Source organism: Neodiprion lecontei, chromosome 3 (assembly GCF_021901455.1).
Source record: "Neodiprion lecontei isolate iyNeoLeco1 chromosome 3, iyNeoLeco1.1, whole genome shotgun sequence".
NCBI classification, from domain to species: Eukaryota; Metazoa; Arthropoda; class Insecta; order Hymenoptera; family Diprionidae; genus Neodiprion; species Neodiprion lecontei.
This window is the reverse complement of record NC_060262.1, coordinates 34490855-34515578: the sequence shown is the minus strand read 5'-3', so window position 1 is coordinate 34515578 and position 24724 is coordinate 34490855. Positions and strand designations below refer to the sequence as shown.

The 24724-nt window shown below is 42.4% G+C and overlaps 4 protein-coding genes across 4 annotated transcripts; all 4 read right to left on the bottom strand.

Moving 5' to 3' along the window:
• Nucleotide 1: 1 nt before the first annotated feature.
• Nucleotides 2-3849, bottom strand: LOC107226109 (protein obstructor-E). The gene is made up of 5 exons (XM_015666805.2): nucleotides 3692-3849; nucleotides 2588-2806; nucleotides 1266-1533; nucleotides 750-884; nucleotides 2-668 (listed from the first exon to the last, which is right to left on the bottom strand). Exons 1-5 carry the CDS (start codon nucleotides 3744-3746, stop codon nucleotides 650-652), a joined length of 696 nt encoding a protein of 231 aa, XP_015522291.1. The 5' UTR covers nucleotides 3747-3849; the 3' UTR covers nucleotides 2-649.
• A 1754-nt stretch (nucleotides 3850-5603) lies between these two features.
• Nucleotides 5604-7059, bottom strand: LOC107226107 (protein obstructor-E). The gene is made up of 3 exons (XM_015666803.2): nucleotides 6716-7059; nucleotides 6058-6475; nucleotides 5604-5728 (listed from the first exon to the last, which is right to left on the bottom strand). The coding sequence occupies exons 1-3, from the start codon at nucleotides 6978-6980 to the stop codon at nucleotides 5701-5703; spliced, it is 711 nt and encodes a 236-aa protein (XP_015522289.1). The 5' UTR covers nucleotides 6981-7059; the 3' UTR covers nucleotides 5604-5700.
• A 5051-nt stretch (nucleotides 7060-12110) lies between these two features.
• Nucleotides 12111-15552, bottom strand: LOC107226108 (protein obstructor-E). The gene is made up of 5 exons (XM_015666804.2): nucleotides 15384-15552; nucleotides 14313-14507; nucleotides 13696-13880; nucleotides 13381-13613; nucleotides 12111-12297 (listed from the first exon to the last, which is right to left on the bottom strand). The coding sequence occupies exons 1-5, from the start codon at nucleotides 15430-15432 to the stop codon at nucleotides 12261-12263; spliced, it is 699 nt and encodes a 232-aa protein (XP_015522290.1). The 5' UTR covers nucleotides 15433-15552; the 3' UTR covers nucleotides 12111-12260.
• A 2416-nt stretch (nucleotides 15553-17968) lies between these two features.
• On the bottom strand, nucleotides 17969-20908 carry LOC107226093 (protein obstructor-E). The gene is made up of 4 exons (XM_015666779.2): nucleotides 20750-20908; nucleotides 19383-19739; nucleotides 18574-18970; nucleotides 17969-18458 (listed from the first exon to the last, which is right to left on the bottom strand). Exons 1-4 carry the CDS (start codon nucleotides 20784-20786, stop codon nucleotides 18335-18337), a joined length of 915 nt encoding a protein of 304 aa, XP_015522265.2. The 5' UTR covers nucleotides 20787-20908; the 3' UTR covers nucleotides 17969-18334.
• Between the last annotated feature and the right edge of the window lie 3816 nt (nucleotides 20909-24724).

Below are 24724 nucleotides of genomic sequence, written 5' to 3'. Positions count from 1 at the left end.
TTTTATTTATGTATATATATATATATCTTGTCGTTTGTGTTAATTTTCACACGAGCTGTGTGAAAACGAAAATGGCGCAATTCAATCTCAGTACCCATATTGATAAACAGATACAATATTTTTTCACGCGCCATTTTAGCTTTGGACAGCTCATTTATTACAGTGGTACATCATGAGAGACATGAGAGATACTAGCACGGGGATAGATTTTAAGTTACATAGGTATTATTGAATGTTCTAACAGCCAACAAATTTTGGAAACGTTGCGATCTTTTCGGCCTTCTTCAGCCGACATCTTCCCCTAACTTTTTTCTCACAAACATCTTTGTGCATACGAAGTTTCTATTTCTAGTTAACTGTGTAATAAGATTGGTATGGTTTATTTCTACACACTTGTCTGTGTATAATAGGCAAATAACCGCATTTATGGGTATGCGATCAAATGTCAGATAGGATGACGGAAGGCAAAGGTTGTTTCTCACAAATCGCGGTACATTAATGCTGTTTGCACAATTTTTTTTTTTTTGCGAATTATGTTCATATCAAGATTTCACAGAATTTTAAGATTTGTTCATAAAATGAAACTCCGTTATACTAAAGATGTTCGTAAAAATGTTATTCCGGCACTGTTGCAGTAGCGAATTTTCGTCTACTTCAAGTGGTTGGCACTGAAAAGAAAGAAAATACGTTATTCGAGGTGTAGTGTGATACCTCTTTTTTACCGTATAAGCCAGCGTCGTGACACTCACCATTTAGGACCTTCTTCAGGATCTAAGCAGGCAAGGCTCTCAGCGTCGAAAAGTTTTCCATCGCCGCAAGTAATCAGACGAGGATGGCCCTCGACGCAGGTTATAAGTCGGCCACAGTCTCCGGGTACAGCGAATCTGTTCAAAGTGATCAATTGGTAACTATCTCATTGAGAATCTGAACAAAAACGTAATCGCCGCAATTCTAATGCAAAAATTTTATCGTAGATACAGATTGGCGAACCAGGGTGAAACGCTGAGGTAGAAATTCGTTCACCTTTGTCGAAAAGAGCCGATGAGAGGTAATGAAATTTCGCAATTCAATTCAACAACGAAGAAAAATTTATCACGATCATGAGCGATCGATAAAAATCCAAGGATAGCTCTCGACGAGAGGATAAACCGTTGATATTTGGTATGATAAAACGGAAAGTATTCTCGTTCCCAATCATCCGACTCAACCTTGAAAGTTCTGACAATGAGCCAAGATTATTGTCTTCAACAGTGGAATCAACGAACCTCGGGAAGGGCCAGAATTTAGCAGCAGCGGTACGGGCAGGAATTTTCTGTGGGCATTTGAAGCCAACGATGGCTTCAGGGTTGCAGTAGGGCAGAAGTTGGTCAGGCCAAACGCAGGCGTGGCTCTTGGGGTCGTAGGCCAAGCCGGGGTCGCATTGCGAAGACAGGGGAGTGCCGTGGGTGCACTTGATGTAGGTGGTGCTGCAGGAGTCGCTGTCTGGGTAGAGGCCAAACTGGTGTTCGCATCCCGGGGAGCTGATCGGAGTCACTGCCGGTGTTAAAAGGGTAAAGTTTGCCTGTCAGCCATCGCGAAGCGTTACGTCAACGTGGCACAAGAAGTGTGTCGTCGCGATTGCTAATTGACCGTAGACATCTACTTGGTGACCTTTTAGAAACGAGCGGATCGAAGCGCTTGAATTTTTCTCTACTTTCGGTTTACTTTTTTTTATATGTATTTATTTTTTTTTTGCTCATATTTTAACGGACATTCATTGGTGTGTGAGAATTTTTTTTCGCGATAGATTCGAGCCGTGCTTTGCCTGGTAATGGCTTGCGATGTAGTCAGCTTTCCCTCTGTTCTCCTCCAGTGAGATTTACAATTTAGTTTCCATGGATAAAGAAAAGGCAAGAGAAAAGTAAACGAAATCCACGACATCTCAAGGATATTGATATATTTTAGTATTACATGTACGAACTGGTCCGAACTATAAACTCCGACAAATATTTGCTACTAATTATCGGTGAAAGTTGATCATGTAAACAGTTTCGTACACGCTGCAACAAACCCGAAACTCCGTTGCGGTATACTTACGTGTGGTTTAACAAGGCTTGCTTCTTGGGTTAAAAAGTGAATTCATTCTACGGGTATAATTGGTCAGTATTATACCTTGTACTTGCTCTGTCGAATTTTACCATCGCATCGTGTACCCGGTAAGCACGTTCAGAACAGTTGTTATACCATTGACGTAAGCAGGAAAATAAAGAAAAAGGTGAAACAAAAATGTATAACATTAAAATTTCATCAAGTAGACGGTGAACGGGCAATTATAATCGTAATTATAGACTGTCGTTGTCCCGGAGAAAACATTCAGACCACATTAAATCCAATACGCCACTTGAGACATCCCAAGGCCTTTACGAAATTTGAGTAATAAAAAGAAGCGATGCTTCGGTTAATGGAAAACTAGGCCAATTCAGTAATCTGATGAATTCAAATTTTCCACACACAGAGGCGATGGTCCAACTCTCTTCCGTCGTCGATTAATTTCGTATTATTGCCAATAAGAAATATATCAATGTCGACAGCAATGTGGCGAACTTACGGTCAGCCTTGCGTTCTCCGCAATGAACGGCCCAGTGGTAGTTGCAGTGGTTGTGCACGGCTCCATGACCGTCGAAGAGAAGTCCGTTTTCGCAATGCTCCAGGGATAGCGTTCCGTTTACGCAGAGGAAGAACGCACCGCAATCCTCGGGGTGTGCGTACGCCTGGACACCATGCTGTTCTGGGCAAGGAGGAGCGCCCGACAGCGCTGCCCCCATGGCTGAAAAAAGTGATTTTCCATTTTAACGTCAATGAGTAAAGCTTAAAGCAAACTTTGATCACGGTTCATATTTGTTACTCAGTTTCGATACGTGTGCCACAATTAATTAGCTTTTGTTAAGACAAACTAACGTTAGGTATGAACGTTGGAGTGATCGAGAAACTTGACTGGATGATTTCTTTAGTTCTGCAGCCTTGAGTGAGCTTCCGTGAAAAATTCCTTTTGATAGAAGAATATTAAAAATTGTTAATAGACGAAGGTCGCAAGTATGTAACGGTGTATAGAATCGACCAGATTGATAATGCGCATACGATTATAGTTTGAATTTTTTTGCACATGTAATTGCCGCACGTTGGTGGTTATCCTTCGATGCCGGAGCCGACACAGATCGAGCTTTCATTATCGATTAGCATTCGTTTGAAAAGTTTTAGTGGGTCACGTTAATATTAATTTATATTACGAGTTAACGAAGGAAGTCGTGTACGAGGCTCGCGTGGAGTTGTGGCGAGAAGTGACGTCGAGGATTCAGGAACGGCATTAGAGACGATTTGAATATCGAATAAGGAACCACGACTGACATTATATCATAAGTCGGGCATTATGGCCATATGGTAAAGCGGCGGTGAAAGCTAGTGTAGGCCTAAGCATTCCTGCAGCCTCGTTTCGTGTCGCAAGTCGACGTTGAAGCGCTCTGCGTCAGAAGCAACTCGGGCCCGGGATTATTGTGTAGAAATAAGCGCCTTGCGGGGTGCACTTGAAGGTAAAGGAGAAGGCGGTATAATCTAAGAAGAGGCGAGGAATTGCGGGACGCGCGAAGCTCAGGAGCGTATCGATTAGTGGAGATGATGCACTTTGAGGTTTCGTTTGATGATATTTTATACTCACCGGCAGAGATGAGGCCCGTTAGGGCCAATAAGGTCACTCCTATACGACAGCTCATGTCTGGTCTCAGTACCAACTGACTACTGAACTTAGATTCCCGCTCATTGGCAAGTTGTCTTGGCCTCGGGCCCCGAGGGGCCCCTTCACTCCGTCCGTTCGTTCGTTCGTTCGTTCGTTCGTTCGTTCATATCCCGCGTTACTCGACCTCCCCCTTCGCCGACCGTCACTTCTGGACGATATTGTCTCGAGGATTGCATTCGATATCTCTCTCGCTCGGGACATTTTTTTAAAATTTTTTTAAAACTATTTTTATTCAACCTCTTCGATTCGGTGTCGTTTTCGTTCATTTTTTACCCCTCTTTCACTGGTTCGTTTTACAGGCGGACTGGGCTCGTTTTCTCGATGATACGCTGGCGGTTAACCCGGAACGTTTGACCGAAATTCAGTGCCCATTTATCGAAGCGGATAAAACGCTGACGCGCAACTGACATAGATTGAATGTAGATTATTCACTTTTTTCAAAGTGATCGAGTAGCTGGTTGAGACTGCCTCAAACGATTCGGTGAAACGAAAATTTTTCTTTTTTGTACGAAATACATGCTGTGTCATTCAATTTAAGCCTTGTATCCGCCTACGTTACTTTTTATCTTAAACTCTAGATTTGTTTTCAGATAATTGAGAATAAATGTTACTTCTATTGTATCTAATTGTTTTCACGATCGAATAGCTTTGTGACTTGAAAATCTTAGTCCATATCATATCGCTTTCCAATGTCCTAGAATTCGCCGAAGGAATAAGCATTTTTCGTTCGCGAATCAATCCCAGTCTTAAACAAAATAATGCTTGTGCTTCTAAATTCGCATTCATCGAAATATTCGGTGAAAACATTCCTTTAAAAATGATACCTCTTTGAGATTGAAAAGAAAGGAGGCATAGATTTCAACATCTTACCAATACTGGCCGGTCTTTTTGAAAATCAACTTTTTAGATTGTAATTGAAATTATATTAAAGTCTCGAGCCAAAATAACGTACAATCTTTCTTTCATGTCTGGTCAATATCACCGAACAATATGGTGACATTCAAGTTTGCGCATCTACTCCACTCATAGAATACAATTCGTTCAAAATTGTACTTCATTAAACTTAAGCACATACTCCAAAATCGTAACACAGGTTTAATGGGGTAATAAATAAGTAGAGTAATTTTTCAAAACGGTTGAATAATGGAAACTTGTTTAGAAATGAAGAAAATAATTCCAACGATAGGTAATCACTGATAATTGCGCGGATAGTCAGCTCGGTGAGCGATAAATTTTTTTTTTTTTTTTTTATACATCTTAGCTTTACCGGAATAATTATCGAGGCTGTATAGGAAAGCGCGCGGACCCCACCCTTGCGAAAAAAAGGTGATACAATTTTTGAATGACCTCCCGGTGTCTGTTAGCCATTCATCCATAAGGCCACCGTTCGCCCCGGGGCTTCGGAGACACAAAGTCTCGCGCAAGAGTGAGGCCCATGTATTGATGCGGATAAGGCCCCGCAGGCCTGGCTGGTCCTCTTATGCAACGTTACAGTGTCGAGACTACACGGGGGAACGAGATCGCGGTCCACGATACATGAACGCGTGAATATCGACGGTGAAAGCCGTTAATATCTGCCATTACGATGTTACGCGCGATCTCTACCTTGTATGCGGCGTTCGATACGATGTAATACAAATCAAAGGCGGTTACGGGTAGCCACGCTTTTTTTCCGCGTAACCTGCGCGACCTTTTTTCACTCGTTATTTTATTCTTACAGTAACCCGCATCGCTACGCGTCGCGATTCATACGTCCAGATAATACGTGTAATATACACTAGATCCAACGATGCGAAGAGAAAGGTTTGGGTTGTGAACAATGAAACAGCTTCGATCTTATTTTATAAGAATAATAATAATAAGTGATTTATTTTATTCTTAAAAGTAGAAGTAAATTGTTACATGCGTATTTGAATCTGCAACGTAACCGATCAGTTCTTTTTCTTGTAATAGTCCTCACTGCAACAGAAACACAGAAGAAACGCAAACAACATTAGAATCGTTTAGCAATAAAATTAACAACTGGCTATTACACTGTTATTATCGATTATTGATATTTTATACTCGATTCCGCCTTTTACGGCAGACTTAAATGTGCCTGTAGAAATATGCTTTCTAATTAATCACTTCTGCTAAACCTCCGCGGGTCAATTTTCGTCGCATAAGCAAAGCTATGACCACCGGCGGTTTACCTCGCCGTAATCGATATTTCTTTCGGTACTTGGAGTAGTAAGAGCGTAATAATAATAATGAAAACGGCTAGGCTATGACTTGCGAAACGGACTCACCATCCCGGTACGTTTTCCGGCTCCATGCACTGAAAGCTGTCCTCGTTGTAAACGGTGCCTTCATCGCACTGTCCCTTTTGGGGCTTGATGCCGTTCCTGCAAATATAGAACTTTGCGCAATCCGTGGAGTGAGGATACAACGGATGAGGAAGAGCCCGTCCCTGGGGTCCGGAAACGTCGACGTTCGGACAGACAAATCCGTCGTCGAGGATTTCACGTTTAGGAGCATCACATTCCCTGGTCGAATCAGCGGGCCAGACGCAAGCAGATACCGATTCGTCGTAGATGAGACCAGCAGGGCACGGCATCGCGGAAGCCACGCCGTCCTTGCAGCTTACGAACTGGTCACAGGCGGTCGGATCTTCGTGCCGGAAGTAGCCGTTGGCACGCGGGCAGCCCTTCGAAGGCTGGGGCTCCTCTGAATATGGAAAAGGATCGAGAGGTAAGCGAGTAACTCGACTACGTTCGTCGAACTTGAGGTATGGGACGGTTTACTTGGTAGAAATTGACGGAGCGGATCACCGTTGGCGTAGTGATAGAAAGGAAAAACGTGATCTCTTGAAGCTGGACGCACTAATTGGACATCGAGAGATTTCACAGCCAGGGTCGAGACGAAGGGGAAGTCGAGCGAGATAGAAACGGAGAAGGAAATACTCACGCAGGAGGGTGCGGTCGCCACACGGAACGTTGGAAGGTAAGTCGCAGAACTCTTTGTTGGGATTGTCGTCCTTGAATACGAGTCCATCGCTGCAGAGTCTCTCCTCTGCTCTTCCGTTCTCGCAGGCGTAGTACAGGTCGCACTGCTCCGGGTCAGGGTAGAACCCCTTAGAGGTCGGACATTGGAACTGAGCAGCTGCTCGTTCGAGGCAGAAGATCATCCCTACGACGAGGCAGCAGAACGTCCAAGGTTTAGAAGGTGTCATCTTGAGGTCGTGGTTCGAGTTGTCTGCTCTTCAAAACGCGACTGTTGCCTTCGCGTCAAGCTTAATCCTGATTCCCTCGGCTGCACTCACCATTTCGTTTCCCAACCCCTCTCCACCTCACTCTCTTCTGAAAACCCCTCTCTTCCGGCACTGTCTTTCGCTCTCTTTCTCTTTCTCTTTCTCTCTCTCCCTCACTCTTGGTCAATATTTTTCCAACCCGTACGCTTTCCGACTGCTCTGTTCTCGCCATTGCGCTTCTTATACGCATCAGCCGCGCGTTGGTTCACCATATGTGTATCAAAGACACGTTATGTGTCTACGTGTCACTCCGCACCCATGTATCAATCGAAAGTTGGCGACGTTCTTGAGTCCTACGATCGAAGGGCCGGAATCAAATTTCGTTTGAAATCAGGTTTTACTGTATTATAGAACTGTTCCGATTACTCTGAAGAGATATTTTCTTCGCTCATGCCACTATATTCTCAGTTCCAAGACTTCGGCTAGCGAGATTCAATTGCATGCTTTTGTATGGTTTCGAGTCTTACGATTAGCTATTTTCGCTACATCATATTACGGGTACTTTGAATTATTACGTGATATCTCATGCTGATTTCTACAAATGGAATGCATCAGAAACAGTTTGATTATTATACGTTCAAAGATGCCGTATTGTTGAAGGGTTTGTTAAGATTTTGAAAAAGTAGTTGGAGATTTCGCCGCTAGGTGGGTTATAAGCGTACTTTGCTCTCGGAGTAAAAGTACCTTGCCCGCGAGTTCTAGTACATGTTAAGTGTACGCGTAAGTCTTTATTGCTGATCATTAACGATTATCGTCAGCCCATGTGTCTAAACAACTTACGTCACTTCTATGTAAATGCTAGAAGTATTGATTCGTGTTAAAGATAGGAAAAATTGAATAAAATTATCTGTTTTCTCTCCAGGGAACGAAAATCGTAAACACTTCTAATGTGCAATGAATAAGACATCTGGAACAGTGCGAATGAAAGGTATGAAAAACATTTTTTTCGTTTAGAGATATGAAAATATTCAATTACCAATGTAATATTAATAATTGATAATTGCAAGTGGTGTCAAACGTTTTGCTTGACAACGAGTCAACTTTCTAACAACAAGCGTGCGCGTTGAACTTCGCCCACACCTTGCGATGAAATTCTGAAGGTTATCATGTCTGCCAAAATCGCTTATTTGCAATGTTTGATTGTGCTTTTTTTCACTTAGCCTTAAGACTGACCATAATGGACACCGGTAAACGGGATTTCGGTCTGGCTGCGATGCGCTATAAGGCGAGCGATTTTCCGCACGTGAATTAAAATCGCCGAAGAGTCGGATATCGGCGTGCGCGGTCACGCTTTGTAAAACCCGTTGTTTCGATTCTCCGGAATGGTGAATTCGTTGACGAGCAAAAGAACCGACCCGACGCGTGACTCGTTTGCTTAAATATTTTTGCACACACGTATACGTGTTCACCCCTACGAGTGTCGGTGCTGCTCGACACCCGACAATAGACACGCCTTTATCGGTCCCCTCGGGAGAGTTTAACGCCGCGCCGCAGAAGAATTAATTCTCAAATCTGGCTCACCTTGGTTCTGATAAATAAAATTAAAAATCTTTATTCGCGGTATTCCGAATGCCATGCATATACTATACCCACATTATGCACACACGTTTCGCCACTCAGAGAACTAGAATTATACACTATTCTCAAATGTATGGGCGTATCGCTGACACTACGCTGATCAATTTCTAACGTTCAAATTACGCAGGTGTCGCAATTTCTCGGATTGGTGTAATCATGCTGTTCGACAGCCAATCTTCTCTCCCTAGACTGAAAATGAAAGCTACGATTTTAACTGAAATTCGTTAGTATTTGAATGTAGCAATTCATAAGTGGGATCAGAGGAATGGGATTGGAACGAACAGTCTAAATTTCTCTTACCAATTTATTTCTACGTGTATTTAGATACCTGTTCGATTTTTCTCGATCTTAAATCGTGTCAAATTTACTAATCGTAATCTAACACGTCGTATAATCTGCAAACTGGGCGTGTATATTTACGAATGCAAGACGCGTCCTTAACGAGCTTCGGTATTCAAACGCGCCGCGCGATCATGTGAAAAAGAGAGAAAGGAGGAAAAAAAAGAAAAAAAAAAAATTAGAGCCAATAGTGAAAATCTGTCATTTCGTCTCAATTTCTAAACTTCGATTTGTATGGCACGTCAAACTTGATGCATGCGGCATACCCTGTACAAGCACTTGGATGGCAGATTATGCAACCTGTAATCTGATCTTGCGTATCTCTCTTTGTAAAATAATCTCCTCTGATTTGCGATCTACATGTCATCAGCTATATATCAGAGTTGAAACAGCAGGCGATTTTATTACTCACTTTCGCATAGCCAACCCATAACATTTATACAGCGAAAGCTGCCCGCGGATTAATGAATCAAAAATCATTACCCTTTCTCATCAGCTTCTCACTTTAATCTCGCAGCAGCTGCGGGGAATTGAATTGTTGACAATGCATCTTCCTAACACCGTTATTAATCACAGTAATTTACTATGATTGAAGAGAAAGTTTTCTGCGAAATTTCTTATCATCTCGGTCACTCTTCTGCATATTACACTCCAGCTATGCGACGTGAAATTCCTGCTGTAGTTTGATCAGTCTGTATTGAACGTGAAACATGAATCGTACGTTGAAATGAAATGTTTCAGGCTGTAGGAGTTGTTTGAAAATTCCACACTGTCTAGTCCGGGTCACTTTCACCCTTGAGGTATAGTTGATCCTGACACAGAAACAAGTCGCAAACCAGACCGAGCTGAGGTGAATATTCTTCCCCAGAGAACAGAGCCTCGACATATTTGTGAATTTTAGAATGAAACTGTAATGATTCTTACAGGCTATTGACTTATAGCACAATTGAATAAGTCTGTTTGTGATTAAACGTTTTAAAATTGGACAAACGATGATATGTCGTCTTGTTACAGAACGTACCGTTTGCCGTACTCGGTACAATTTCGATTTGCAAACTCCCCATTCCAGATCAGTACATCTTTCGGACCATTTTTATCTTCTCTTTGCCAGAGTAAATCAATTTCAGAGCATGTTTCTCACTCGCTACTTTTCCCTATACTTCCTCGACGTAATATCAAACCTTTGTTCAGAACTATACCGTGTCTCCTGGTTTCAGTGAGGCATTGTTTTAGGCCAGACGCTGTGTTGTTTACCCAATATCGGCCGATTAGCGTTTCCATGGAAAGTAAACGCAGGTCAACGCCAAGAGAGTCCGAACTAGATACGCGACACCCGTTCCATCCGAATCGAAGAAATTCAAGTGTGGGCGCATCGCAACTGTTAATGCTTAAGTTAACGATAAAGCTCGAAACCAATATCGCCGCAAAGGCAAACTTTTCGTCCTCATGGCGATCGGGTGGATCGCGTGAAACTGGCATGATACACAGTGGGAATCGAAACATGTCCAGTGGCTCACTTTTAGTCGATCGAGCAGAGGTGCTGGACTAAATCGAACCAACTTATCCCCGATTAACAGATTACTGATACTCTGCAGACGGTTTCCGTTGTTTGTATACGTCTCTGTTTCCAAAACTACCATCTATCAACGTTGCTTCTTAAATCAGTCGTCGTCGAGTCGTCGAACTGCAGTGATAACGGTGAGCAGAAAGCAAGTCAATTCAAGGATTTAACAGGTCAAAGGAATAATAGACAATTAACGAACAGCATTCATTTTATATTTATTTAAATGGTGATGTTTTCCAGTTGGCAAAAAGTGGGCACCATACATCTGATACGATCCTAACTTGACACTCCTCCGAAAATGCAATTACAGGCTAATTGGTGTAGCTGTAGGTTGTTCCGAGATTTGCCGGTTCATTTATATATTTTGCATTTTAATTTTGTAAGAATTATAAATGTTGAGGCAAAATCGAGTTTTTACTCGAGTCGTTTATTTACGTGGAACGTATAAAGTATGGTGAAACACAAATGGCAACTCGTGAATATATTAGAATGTTTCAACATTACGGATAGGTAGTTTTATAAGACATTCAAGAAGATCGAAATACGACCCGTTAGAGAAGGCGTCGTGCGTTTCAAATACAAAAAGTGTTTTGACTTCGAAGGTCTCGTTAATGGCATGGTTTCAAAGTGATTCCGTGTGGTTTTGAATGACTTCGGTGTGATATCGTAGCGGGTTTAACATGACTAAATGATCTCGTTGTGATTTCGAAGAGATTTCCATATGATGACAAGCGATTTCCATAACGATATCAGCTGACTTGAAACTATTTCAATTGATTTCAAGAGTGAATAACTCTTTGACGGAAAACACGTCGCTTTAATTACATTTATCAATTAGCATTCGTATCCTCTGGTGTGTTGTTATATTTAAAGAATCCTGGGTGGTGCAAGGACGAGACAATTGGCATTTGCTCAAGATCAATTGCGCTGGTTCAGTGCAAACCGTGGCGGAAACCAGTTTGTCACGGTGCGCGTCGTCTGTGAAAAAAACGAGGAAAGGAAGATAGAACCGGACCCCTCGGATTTCTTACGAATCCAGTGAAAGCTATCGCTGATTCGCCTCGCTGCGCATTCATAGAGACCAACAACACTCTCGCTAGTTTATTACTGCGATGAAATTTGTTTCGAATATACGCTACTGGTTCGGAAAAAAATTTCGTTTGCTTGTACACCCGGTTCTATATTATAACGTATACCGAAAGAAAACTAAGAAGTAAGACAATTTCACGATTGAAATACCGTCAGGCATTTCCACGCGCTGAATTCCTCGCACTAATTATTTATGTGAATTTCAACAGTTGTTTCTTTATCAGTTGGGTGTGGAATTCGCGGAGTGGATGCCATTAAGTACGGGTATAATCGATCAGAAACCCAAACTTCCGCATAGTTTTTTCTAAGTCTTTACAATTATAAGAACATCGTCATAGCTCTGAATTTAATTTCATAGTTGAATGCACGATTCGCGTATAAGAGAGCGAGAGATGTTGGCTATAATCTTATCTAGATGTCGGTTTCACACGAATGAAGCCTTCACCGACGATGAATTACTTTAACGCAATAATGAGATTTCATTTGAGAGAAAATACCGTTTATTAGAAAACATTTACAAAGATTGTATTCATATCTAAATCGTTTTCTAATCGTATAAAATAAGTTGAGACGTGTAGAACGAAGTCGTTTTGGAGGTCCCGATGCGGGACAGGAAACGTTCACAGATTTCTTCACGGCTTAGCGGCATCTTCCTTGTACCAGTCCTCGCTGCAATAGTTTTTAGAATTGAGTAAATAATAGTTTAACATCGTCTTTCGTACAATTCATTCTCATTTCAAACCATTTTCTATTGTCTCGGACGTATTGTATAAATTTTAGATTATTTTTCACAACGCGTGAACCAAGTTCACTGAAAACGTTGCATCATTTGTATTGAAAGTATTCATCGGCTAGTTTGTAACGAATGAATGATGTCAAAAATTTAGATGTACTCAACTAACTGCAAAGGAGCTGACCATTAAAAACAGTTTGCGATACGGTCTGTTGAGTTACATGAAATATTAAGGGTGCTGTTGAATATCACTGTTATTCAGAGTTCGAATTTGATTATAGATAGAGGAATGGAATAAATTGGAGCGAATGAATTTTGTTTCTCTCCGTGGTTGTGCAGCGAATGTAAAGATCGGAAAAGTGTTATAAAATTTATTTATATTCGCTGAAAGTTGATGACGCAGGATGTTCAGTGAGTTTATGAAAGTATGGAACCAAAATTGACCCTTCTGTAACGTCTTTTTGACTACGAGAAAGTCAAACGCGTGTATCGAGCTGCCTGTGACATCGTAAGCCACTAAATATACAAATTATGTGTTAATGAGCAATGGCGACACGTGAAGTAAAATTTTATCAATCACTGTAGAGACGATTCTTCGACGATCCGATAATTTAAGTCTCGAGATATCAAATCCCGGCCGAATTTTGACAAATTTTTTTTACGAATTAGACGGTTCCGAAAGCGCGTAGTGTTATAGGCTTGAAATTCTCCGAAACGAAAAAACGAAACCGCATAGAAAAATGTGAGAAATTCTGATCAGACTTTCTTTCACGCTTGGCCGGTTGTTGTTGTTGTAGAATAAAACAAAAAAAAAAAAATAAATAAATAAAGTAAAATGAAATAAATAAAAACAAAAGTCATTTAACAGAGCAGAGAAGAAAGTTATGAAATCCAGGAAACGATCAATTCCGACGCCGCGCGTGACGTGGGAAGTGAATCGAAATTTCGATAAGTCAGCATCTGCGGCCACGAGTGAAAATTGTCAATTCTAGTTACATATACGAGCAGTGTTCACGTACCATCCGGGAACATTCTTAGGATCGTCACATTTCTGGAGAACGTCGTTGTAGACCGTTCCTTCGCTGCATCCCTGTTCACGGGGTGTCACGCCGCTCAAACATATGTAAAACTTCTGGCAATCCTCCGGATGGGCGTATTTCGGATGATCGACGGGCATGTCGCGGTTGTCGTGTTGCACTTCCTTCGGGCATTCGAATCCGTCGGCCAGCTTGTTGCCCACCTTGCCGCAACCCTGTACGACGGCAATTGAAAGATGGAGAAATTTGGACGCCGACTTACAAAGCTCCGTCGCATCTACGCGAAGCGAATCTTACCTGGCGACCCGCACTGTCAGGCCAAACGCAGGTTCCGGTGTACTCGTCAAAGTGGAGTCCCGTCGTGCATGGGATCTTTATTGACTCTCCGTCGATGCAGTTGTAGAATACATCGCAGACGGACGGGTCGGGATGAGCGAAGAAGCCGTTTCGCCTTGGGCAATTCTTCGATGGTTGAGGAGGCTCTGATCGAAAAAGAGGAGAGGATAAATTATATCATCACCGGCTGAAGGGATAGCCGCCTGATCATGTTGCGTAACGATCTTTCTTGTACGTTCGATCCTGTACCGGCTTCTGCATGTCGCCGGTTACACTAATGAACCTCCCCGATCGTGCAATCAAGTGTTGAGCAAAGAGCGAGCCAACTTTCTTTTCTTGGAAAATAGTTGAGATTTTTTAACCGAGTTTTAAAACCCAAATCGAGCCCACTTCGCGGTGTTAATTTCCTACAGAAACATTTCTGTCGGGCCTTATACTACACTGTTACCTAGATTTTACCCCGTATGAACTGTTTAAATGTTCTCCCATCTTAGACGCTAATTTGACGTTCGGCAAGAAACGCGGCTAATCGCGGTAGGAAAGTATAATTTGATGTATTTGCAAATTTTCAAACTCACGCAATTCCAGGCGGTCGCCGCATTCAACGTTGAAGATGTGATCACACTTATTTATCTTGCGGTTGAACGGATCGAAGACCAGACCGTCTGGGCACAGCATCTGAGTGGCGACTCCGTCGATGCATTTGTAGTACATGTCGCATTGCACAGGATCTTCGAACTCTCCGTTGTCCTTTGGACACTTGAACGCCCCGGCTGTAAAAGTAACGCGAATGTCAGTATCAGATGTATGGCTGACCCGTCGATTCGATGTTTTAATTGGTCGAGAAAGTTGCGCTCCGAGAGTTCCTAATTAGTGACAAATTCTGTATTGGTGATCGTTATCTTTGTCCCTGGATCGATTGTAATATGTTTCGCTGCACAATTGATAGCGGCAGCTATTTCCAAGCCTCTTGTGTAACTTTAGGGAGACAGCGCTATCATTTACATTTTAGAAAGTGCTGCAAAGCTATAGTCCGAGTGTTTACCATGATGGTGAACTGGCCGACACATGCCGATACGTTTGATACGTGCTCAGTATACTCTATCGATTATCGATGCATTCGCGGAAGTACGAGATTATACATCGATCCGGTACGATTGGAAAAATGAAAAGTGTCTATCGGTTTATATATCTTTTCTTTTCATTTTAGCATTAGAAGTGAGAAGATATTCGATCGATTCAGTCAGCCGTTAACGTAGAAAGTTACCGATTTAAATTTCATACAGTTGCATTTCACTCGTAATATTTACATGTCACGCTATTCGTCATTTATTTTTACCACAGAGAAACGGTCTGTCCGCAATAATGTTCCTGGTGTCAAAAGATCGGACGTTGAAATTAGAAAATGAGCAATAGTCGTTAGAAATTATCTTCAATTAAGGACGTTCGGGCATTGTGATGATTTACTAAAATTAATCAAATGCCCTTTGTTCCTCTGATAGGAGTGAAAAATTATCCTACAGCTACCATATGTTCGAACGGACGTAAAGGAGAGTCGCAGAAATTTGCATAAAAAGACTATGCATACTTGGGCCCCTTGAGGAGAAAAGTGGAGATGAGCGACATTGGCGGAGGTATAAAGTACTTACATGCAACGGCCGCAATAGCCAGCACCACCACAAGACACACTCTAGTCATGTTAATCGTTTGTCTTGTCTATCGAACGGGTAACTATCCAATGATTATTATTGATGTAAAGATAATTTTTGGGCGCTCTTTGGAAAGGCGTCTCGACGCGAAAGACTGCAGTCAAGGCGTCTCTCCACTGGGTATACTTTGTCAATCCCCACTATCGGAGAACGATTCCCCACTATATCGTCCCTTCAAAGACACCGTGAAGAGCGATGATCACGTGATCAGAAATCCCTCTCGCCCCTGCATCCAGCCAAGCTTTTTCTCTATCTCTCTCTCTCTGTCTCTGTCTCTCTTTGCTTCTTTCTTCGAACATTACGCTCCGAGACTTCGTGGAGAAAATCTTAAAGGTCACGCCTTGTCAGAATCCAGTGTGGCCAATCCTGCGGATATTCATGATCGGTAAGAATTAACAGCAGCGTCAGCGAAGAATCGCCGAAAAAATCGCCCGATTCGGTTCAGCTATTTCGCCGGACTCTTCTGCGGATGGCATGCAATTGGTCCAATCATTCCTGAAAGTTTCCCATAATTGTGCATCGATGCTACGATCGCATTAGCTAACGGTCTCTTTTGATCCCTGAACAAAATGGTGCCGTTTTTTCGCGTCGTGAAGCGCCATATGTTTCAACCGTTCAAGGTAATTGGTTCAACCGTTATCCACAAATTCATTTCCCTTGTGTATGCAATGCCACTTTCAAACTACCGGTACGTATGCTTTTTGCCGACAAAAACCTTCACCGGTAGTTGGGTAGAACATCGTTCAAGCAAGACTGATTATTAGAATACCGAGTTCTCAGGACTTTTGAGAAAAATACTCGTTAGTGAGATATCTCATTACGTACGAATGTTCGCCTGCAGTTATAAGACGAAAATAAAAGTCAGCCAGTTGAACAGGTAATTATTTTTACCTGCCCTCACGTTGCACGCATCTTCTCAACTTGTAACTTACCTTGAAAATCCTCTTTGTCCAGGCCTAACGAACAGTCGATCGGTAAGAAATGAAGTTGATTCATCTTGCCGGATAGCTGTTGGTCTTCTTGCGATTTAAGCAATCATTGCTGATTATTGACGGTGTCAACAGATGTTCAGATGTCGTGAAAGCTGCTACAGCCTTTTACTGCAGTCGCTACAGTTTCATCGCGACGTTACCGTGCCACTGTGTATAATACGCCAGTCGATTTGTAGCCGACAGATATGCGGTGTCATTTTTCTCGATACCTGCAGCCTAGCATCGTTTTGGGAATCAAATATATTTCACCAGCCTGGTTGAAGGAGTCAAACGTTCAGGTTTGATACAAATATACGTGCGGTGAGAAATTTCTTCGAACTACGGACAAACTTCTCTCTTAAAACTATTCGAATGGAAGAAACTTACTTTTCAGTCAATGCTCTGACACACTTTCATTTTTCAATAATGGTATACTTTGCCAAAATGCTCATCATTCCAGTGCGTACCACCTCGCGCGATTGATGAGATAATTAGACGTATGTTTACGTACAAAGCTTTTATTTTCATCCTCCGTCCGAGCTCTTCGTAGAAGATTCTAGTCAAATTCACTTCAGGATGCTGACTTCTTTCTTTTCCTTTTTTTACGTCACCGTTATTCGACGAGTTACGCAACGGATGAATGAATAGGCGACCTATAGAAATGGTGAGTTTAGCGTGACATTTGCCGAGGTGCTAGATATTAGCATTTCCGGATGATTAGCCTTTTTTGCTCCTGTGTAAGCATTCGGTGCATATGATAAACGTGTTTCTACGTTGGTGTATCACGTTGTGAGTACCTCACCGTGCCTCGTACGTAAGTATTATACTATGATATATAAGAAATGGATGCGGTTTATACACCTTCGTGATTTTGGCTAACCAGATTCCAACCACTGGTTGAAATTCGATACTTTCACATTTTCTTGCCAATTCCTACAAACTTTGCGAGATTTTATTTACGGGGCATCACTTGGCCCGTTCTTGTCCACTGTCGATGTACTTGACACTTGTTCGTAAAAATTTGCGAACTATAATGAGCCGCGTTCATCAAAATTACCGATCTTGCCACTTTGCAGGATCGAACGCTGATTACAGATTAGGTACACGAATTTCAATCGAGAACCTCCGAACAATGTAGGGCAAATTACATGAACAGGTTGTGCGTGTGTGTTTTTTTACGATGAAATGTGGTCAGGTCTGCACGTATTGTGCGCACATATTGTCAATGAAACTGAATTCAATTCAGTAGACCCGAGGCGAAAGTCTGATTCGGTGACACGGTGACGTCGATGGATGTTTACGGACGAGACCAAAAATTTTCCATTCGTTAATTTCCTCCGAAAAGATTTGAAAAATTTACTCTACATTGTCACGTTATTTTTTATTTTTTTTTTTTGGAGGTTTTCATTGCTCCGAAATAATTTCAGGCGTATCGTTGGTATCCGGGTGGAAACGTTAAAACAAGCTTTGCGGGTATTCATAGGATCGACAGCCGCAGGGCCAGCAACTCGCCGCGACAATATGCCTGTATTATGCATGAAATACCATAAAATGTAAATCGACACGAGTGCTTTATTTGTAGACAGGTATAGAGAAACAGGTCTTAGTGAAACTGAAACTTTAGCCAAATCGCTTCGGGCTCCATTAGCTTTGGAATTGTCACCAAGGAGATACGCGAGCGAATGATTAATTTAATCGTTTGTGGAAAATATTAAATAACTTGACGTTTAGCCTTGACAAAAGCGTAAAACAAGTTGGAAAGTACTGACTAGTTCTACCTAGTTATACCAGCCACGGCAAGAAGATGTGAGAGAATTTTTTAGTTAGAGCATTAACTGGGTCAATCTCGAAATAAAAAAATTATACTTTACAAATAATAATTAAAACTATTACAGGTTTTATTCTTAAAGTATATTAGAGTTAGTCTTGACTTTTCTGCGGCCTTTTTCTACGACTAGATCCTCCAGATGGCTTAGGCTTCGGAGGCGGGTTCTCCAGGGCATCTAATTCTTCGTCCGTCAACTGACCCTTGTACCAGTCTTTGCTGAAAGATGAACGTTTGTTTTCAACTTTTCCTCAGACATGGATTCATGTAAATACAAATACCCTAGTGTCGAATAACGTCCCCCAAAAGGTGTTAATAACGTAAAAATACCAACCATTCGGGAATTTTTCTAGCCCAGTCGCATTTCCCAGTCCTTTCATCGAAGGCCTGACCCAATTTACAACCACTGCGCCTGGGGGTAACTCCGTTGACGCAGACGTAGAAGAACTGGCAGTCCTCCACGTCCGGATACCTGGGATGCGTCGCCGCTACTGAATCGTCGACAGCGGGACAAGTGAAGTTGAACAGCTCCTTGGAGCCGCATCCTTTCTTCTGAGCTTCGTCTGGCCAATTACAAATTCCCGTCTTCTCCGAGAAGACCAAACCGCCTGGACAGGTTAGCATGTTGAATTGCCCGTCGACGCAGTAGTAAAATTTGTCGCAGACTCCGGCTTCCTTGTGCGCAAAGTAGCCGTGCAAGCGTGGACAGTTCACCGTAGGCATGGGAGGTTCTGTAATGGATATTGAAGCTCAGATTTCATCCGACATGGGTGTGACACGTGAGATTACGCTCAACATCAGGTCAAGAGTTTCAAATGTCGATACAAGGTTTGGGTATGTAATGAACAGCTTTCGTGGTGGGTTCAACAAAACAAATCATTCTGACGAAATTGTGTGGATCTTCTACGACATGTTGTCATTGCTTGAGATCTCGTGATGATTTCTATTTACTTCCAAGAAGAAAGTTTTCTTCAGTCTATCGCCAAATATTGAATCGTTTTTTTTTTAACGAGCGGAGGCAAATTATGGAATACTTTGAGAGAAATTTACTTTGGCAACACGGTAACATTGCACTCTTCAACAGATTGAAGATCGAATGAGAGAAATCGATAGTTTCCCGAAATCGAAATTACGTGTACTTACGGAGTTTTGGTTTCGTTGAGCAATCGATGCCGAAGGGAAGATCGCACTTTTCTTGCTGAGGACTGAAGTCGTTGAAGACAAGTCCATCCGGGCACAGTTTAGGATGAGCTTTATTGTCCTGGCAGTCGTAGTACTTGTCGCATTGTTCCGGATCTGGAAAGTATCCGTTAGGTTCCGGGCACTTGAACTGCTTGATGGCACTCGGTGATTCTTCGTACTCCTTTTCGTCGTATTCTTCTTCTTCCTTCTTCTGGGGTTTGCTGTCCGTTGGTTCCCTGGATCTCGAAGCTATACCAACTCTTCTGCGGGCCTGTTCAGCAGCCTGTTCCTTTCTGGAAAGCTGCGCGGTCGCCACACCTGAAGAAACATGAGCATATAGTACGCATTTGTGTGGATTGGGATAAACGTACGCATTTTGAGGGAATCGGAACGTTTCCAATAACTACTAAATATCTTGGTGAATACGCCAAGCTCTTCTTGAAGGTAAGTAGAGCAAGGTCAACTCTTACGGTATTAGATCCCAACGGTCATTTTCGTAGAAACACCTATTCGCACCGCACCCACGTACGGACCAAAAAATAAACTAGCGCACGTACAACATGTGTGCAATTCTACGTGTAGGTGTTCATACGTGTATGGATTTTTTACCTATCGCCACGCCTAGACGCGGAAGAACGGGCAGCCGTGAGATAAAGAAAGATCGGAATGCATACGGGTTAGAGAGGACAAACGGAGTTATTTTCAAGGCAGCCAATTCGTCCGTGAACGGTCAGCAATGGCGTTTGGTCGTTGCACGAAGGCATAGAGAGACGAGTGCAGGTATACCGGGCGACCTCGTGCGAAAAGAAAGCGAGAAAGTACGCTCGACTCGGTTGGATCGGTTTGAACTTAAATGTCATCGAAGTATCTTAGTTCGACTCGAGTCAACCAGTTTTCATTCCGCTTCGCTGTACGTAATGCAGTTTCCTTAAATAGCCAAATATCACGGTATAAACTCTTGCGTTTCGCATAAGCGATTAACCCCGTGAGGAATATCCGGCTTACACAATTTCAATGCGCAGTATCGAGGCAGAGATTTGGCTAATCACTTGTCATACCTACTTGAAAAGAAAGTGTCGGAGAAACGAGTGGGGATGAAAGAGAAATATCACCGAGTGGTCAGATCGATTGTTTCAGAACCGATTTCCGCACCGGTAACACAGGTAGCTTATAGGTGGGACGCATGTATACGTGCAACGTTGTAACGGCCGGATAACACCGATTAAACAGTCTAACCCGCGTGAAGAAAGTCAAGTTTCACCCGGTCTTCGTATACACTCATTAACGCAACCCTCCCCTTATGCCTGAGCTCTCGAGTCTTGACTTACCGACGCAAACCAGGAGACAAAGGAACCAGAAGTTCATCCTGGTGCCGGTGGTAAAGGATCGCGAACGGCGAACACGTCAGACTGCTGTAGCCAGTGCGTGTGGAAAGTATTGGCTGATCGCGTCCGGATGGATGGATCACTATTGGGCTACTGCGGGGTCTGATCGAGGCATCGGGGCCTTATATGCCTCCCCACTTCGCCCGGGCAAGTTGCAACATTCTTCGTCGAGAATAGGGCTTCTGCTCGGTACCACGGCGTATGTATGGCTGATCATCGCTGACGGATACCGTGTGCAGAGGATCGAACAAAGAAGACATGCAGCCCCGTATAATGTGAATGTCCCGACACTGCGTGACATGTCGCCGTTGGGATGGAAGCCCAGGGATTTGCAGCCCAGACGAACGCCGACGACAATCACGATTCGCAATCGGAGAGGTCCGGCTGTTGAGTGTATTTACGATTCCGGGGGATTTCATTTGGCTACGGTAGGTCAACCGGTTCAAGGCCGACACCACCGTGCGCAGATTTGACTTGTTCTCTAAATATCGCATGCACGACGTTCATTTGCATTCTCTACAATGAGATTTGGCAAGGGATTACTGAAACTTCTGCTGACCTGTTTCAAGAACCTATGTAATACGGATAATTCGGTTCTTTTTTATGAACTGCTTAGAAGCGGATTAATTGAAGAGATTCTCAGAGATTTTACAATGCTGTATAAGCTGGTTTGTATAACTGATGTTCTCTTCGGTTCAGGTGCTTAGTTGTCCCATAACTTTGACCATGAGACGAGAGTTCTCCTTCATTCGATTCACGTCTCCTCCTGCAGTTCTTACCTTTCGGTTGTTTGGTATTCATCCATCGGCTGAGTGTTCGAACAGGATCCTTAAAAATTCGCAAATAAGAACTCTCGCGGTCCCGCAAACCACTCAAATACTTTCTCATGCAAAATGTTCTGAGCTCGTCTTCAACGAAAACGAGAATCGAAAGGCATGTTGGATGGTATTCACGTGCAGTGCGTGGCTGACCTGAGGAACAACGTTTATCTCGAGGGTTCATTAAACCCGAAATTGAAACGTAGTTGTTCATTCCTTGATGGATGATCGAAGTCCTTTAAGGTGAATCTTGCAGATTATCGTGTAAGCACACTGCGCGATGATCATGTGGACAAAGGAACCCATAGATGCAGTTGACTTTATCCTGCAAGTTATCGGTGGCTGTGCTGGGACAAAGAAGACGCAGATCAGCTCTGAGAGAGATTATATTTTGCTATGATTATCAGGCATGAAGAGAAGTCAGCAGCTGTTGCAGTATAACACCAATTTTTGTACTGGAATCATTCAGACGAGTCTGAAACTTAACGCGCGATCTACAGATAAAATGGAACGGTAAGAAGTATTATATTTTCTTTTCTGATAACAAAAGGCACAGTGGAGCACATCGTGACAACAAAGCTTTTGAATTGCTATTACGGAGAAAAATCTACGGACAGATATACCGATCGGTATACTGTAAACAAAAAAGAATTAGTGATGCCCACGAGCAATGGTATGCCGAGAAGAATGATGAGGAAATACAATTTCGAACGCTCGACTGGAAGTGATGCTTGACTTCGAATTGGCAAAAATATTACGTCCTGATTTCTAAAAAATTACCGTGTTAACATCAAAAGTCTACAAACCGATATGAATGAATTTCCTCCATCAGTAATTAATTAGCTCTGCGGATTTCCAATTTCAGCTCAAATATTCATGGTTTTATAGGATCATCGAGTTCTTGCGGACTGCAGTCGGATTTTCGTTACCTTCGGTAATTTTTCCGACAAATTTCGCGATCGCTCTCGGAGAACCTGCGTGACCACCGGTCATTATGATCACCTCGCGTCGGCATTGTATGTTCTATGCGAATTACAAGCTTGTTTCATTCAATGAAGTTTCGCGAAATTGTTGGCATAAAAAATCGGTCACCAGCCTACACGTATCTCAAGGCACGACAAAGCGAGAGTCTTTGAGGGAACAGAACGAGTGACAAGATCGTCGTTGGTAAATACACTGCTTTTAACAGTATTTTCTTAATAGAAGTATGACCGTGATAAAATCGAAATGGGTTGAGATTGTGGTCCAGTTATGTCTACCAAATAAGGTATATGAAGGTCATAGTCAAACGAATCGAGTCTCTGACTGAAATAATTCATAGTATCCGTACATGCGGAACTCTTCACACATTTCACACGATCGCAGTATGTATGTGGATTTTTGAGAATAACTGAATGCATGAATCGTGAAGCGTTCATGTGTGATTCTTTCAGTGTACCTAGAAAATGTGTGTTTTTTTTTTTTTTTCTCTTTGTCACAACCAATATTTTTTTTATCACGAGTCAATTTTGAGTTCATGTAGACAATTCACATATTTTGCACATGAGAATAAAAATATTTTAGTACTTTTCACGTAAAACTTTGCTACCGCAACCGGAAGGTTTTATTACAATTGTCGAATCAAATCTACGTGGTTGTAGTTATCAAATTTCTCAACCACTGATCCCACGATTTCCTGGTTGTGGTTTTTGAAATTGTAAGGGACAATTTCCTCTTTTTTTCCCTAGATTTGTCACTTTTTTCAATTTTCCGGTAAAGAAACTGGACAGCAAATCAGTGCGAATTATGGCGTGTGGATTTAATTATCTCTTATCTATTCACAAAAAAATTAAAAATCATTTCCTTTTAAAAATACGCCCCCCTTGACGCGCGATGATTCCCAGTTGACGCTGTGCACGATTTGAGTCTTCCCGTTAATCCTGCAACACCAACCCACGAACATTTTACTTTATACACATGTATCTATCGTTTGACGAAAAGAAAGCAATACGTTGAATACTTTTCGTTTAAAACAAACAGATGGACGTAATTTTTTTGCGACGCATTATGACCTATAATTTCGTAATCGGCCATTGCCACATACCATTATTGCCCCACGTAATTATTAAGTTAGAATCCAATGTTTAACGCGATATCAACTTGAGAATGTTTAAAAAAATTAAGAAGTGTACTCAACAACGCTACAGTTTGGACGAGCACTACTTGAAACCATATGTAATAACAGAGAGGTATGGTAAGGCGAGGGGGTGAATGACCGCTACAGATCAGCTAGCGATTAGTAAATGGACAGAATGTATTATAATACTACGATGTGTGAGTGAATGAATCCAAGTACCTACGCTAATCTCACGCATACTACGGCGAGTAGTCAACAAGACAATACAGTCTAAAGTTCCCAAAATTCCCGCGAGAGCAAGCGAGAGGAGAATACGGAGAAGAATCCAAAACCAGATCAGTATTAGTCGAAACTCAGAAGAGACAACACGTAAGTCTTGTTGATAGTAGCTCGTAATGTGTGCGAAAGTGATACAGTGATCTGTGTGATCATGGGGCTATCAATTCGACGAATCGAGGCTCATAACGATCGATTTGATTATTAAATGACGTTGGATCGTGTTTCTAATGCACTTCCGATCGAGTAATTAGATGCGAGAGCATAACTGGGTAGAGCCGGTTGGGGATTCTCGCGCTGGCATTCCCGGGGCCTCATGGTTGAGGTTTTGACATGGGGTGGTTGACACGTTGGGAAACCAACATGGATATTGCGGTCCACTGATCAAGAATACTTGAAAATAAATAACAAATAACATAAAATTGTTGTAGTCGGGTGAGATGGTACCTGTACACGTCATCCTGGGGCCTACTCCGTTTCTGCTCGCGAAGAGACCCGTGTTGAACGGATAACCGTTAGAAAGTTACCCAAGTTGACACAAGCTTTGAATAACTACTGATTGAATGAATGTAAAGCCTGTCCAATAAACCCTGAAGTACGGTTTAATATCTGGCGGCTATATTATTAATTGTTAAATCGACCCCGAACCCACTATTATTGTTTTGAGTCTATGGAGAAGGGTGACTGTGGGACCTATAGCTAGCACAA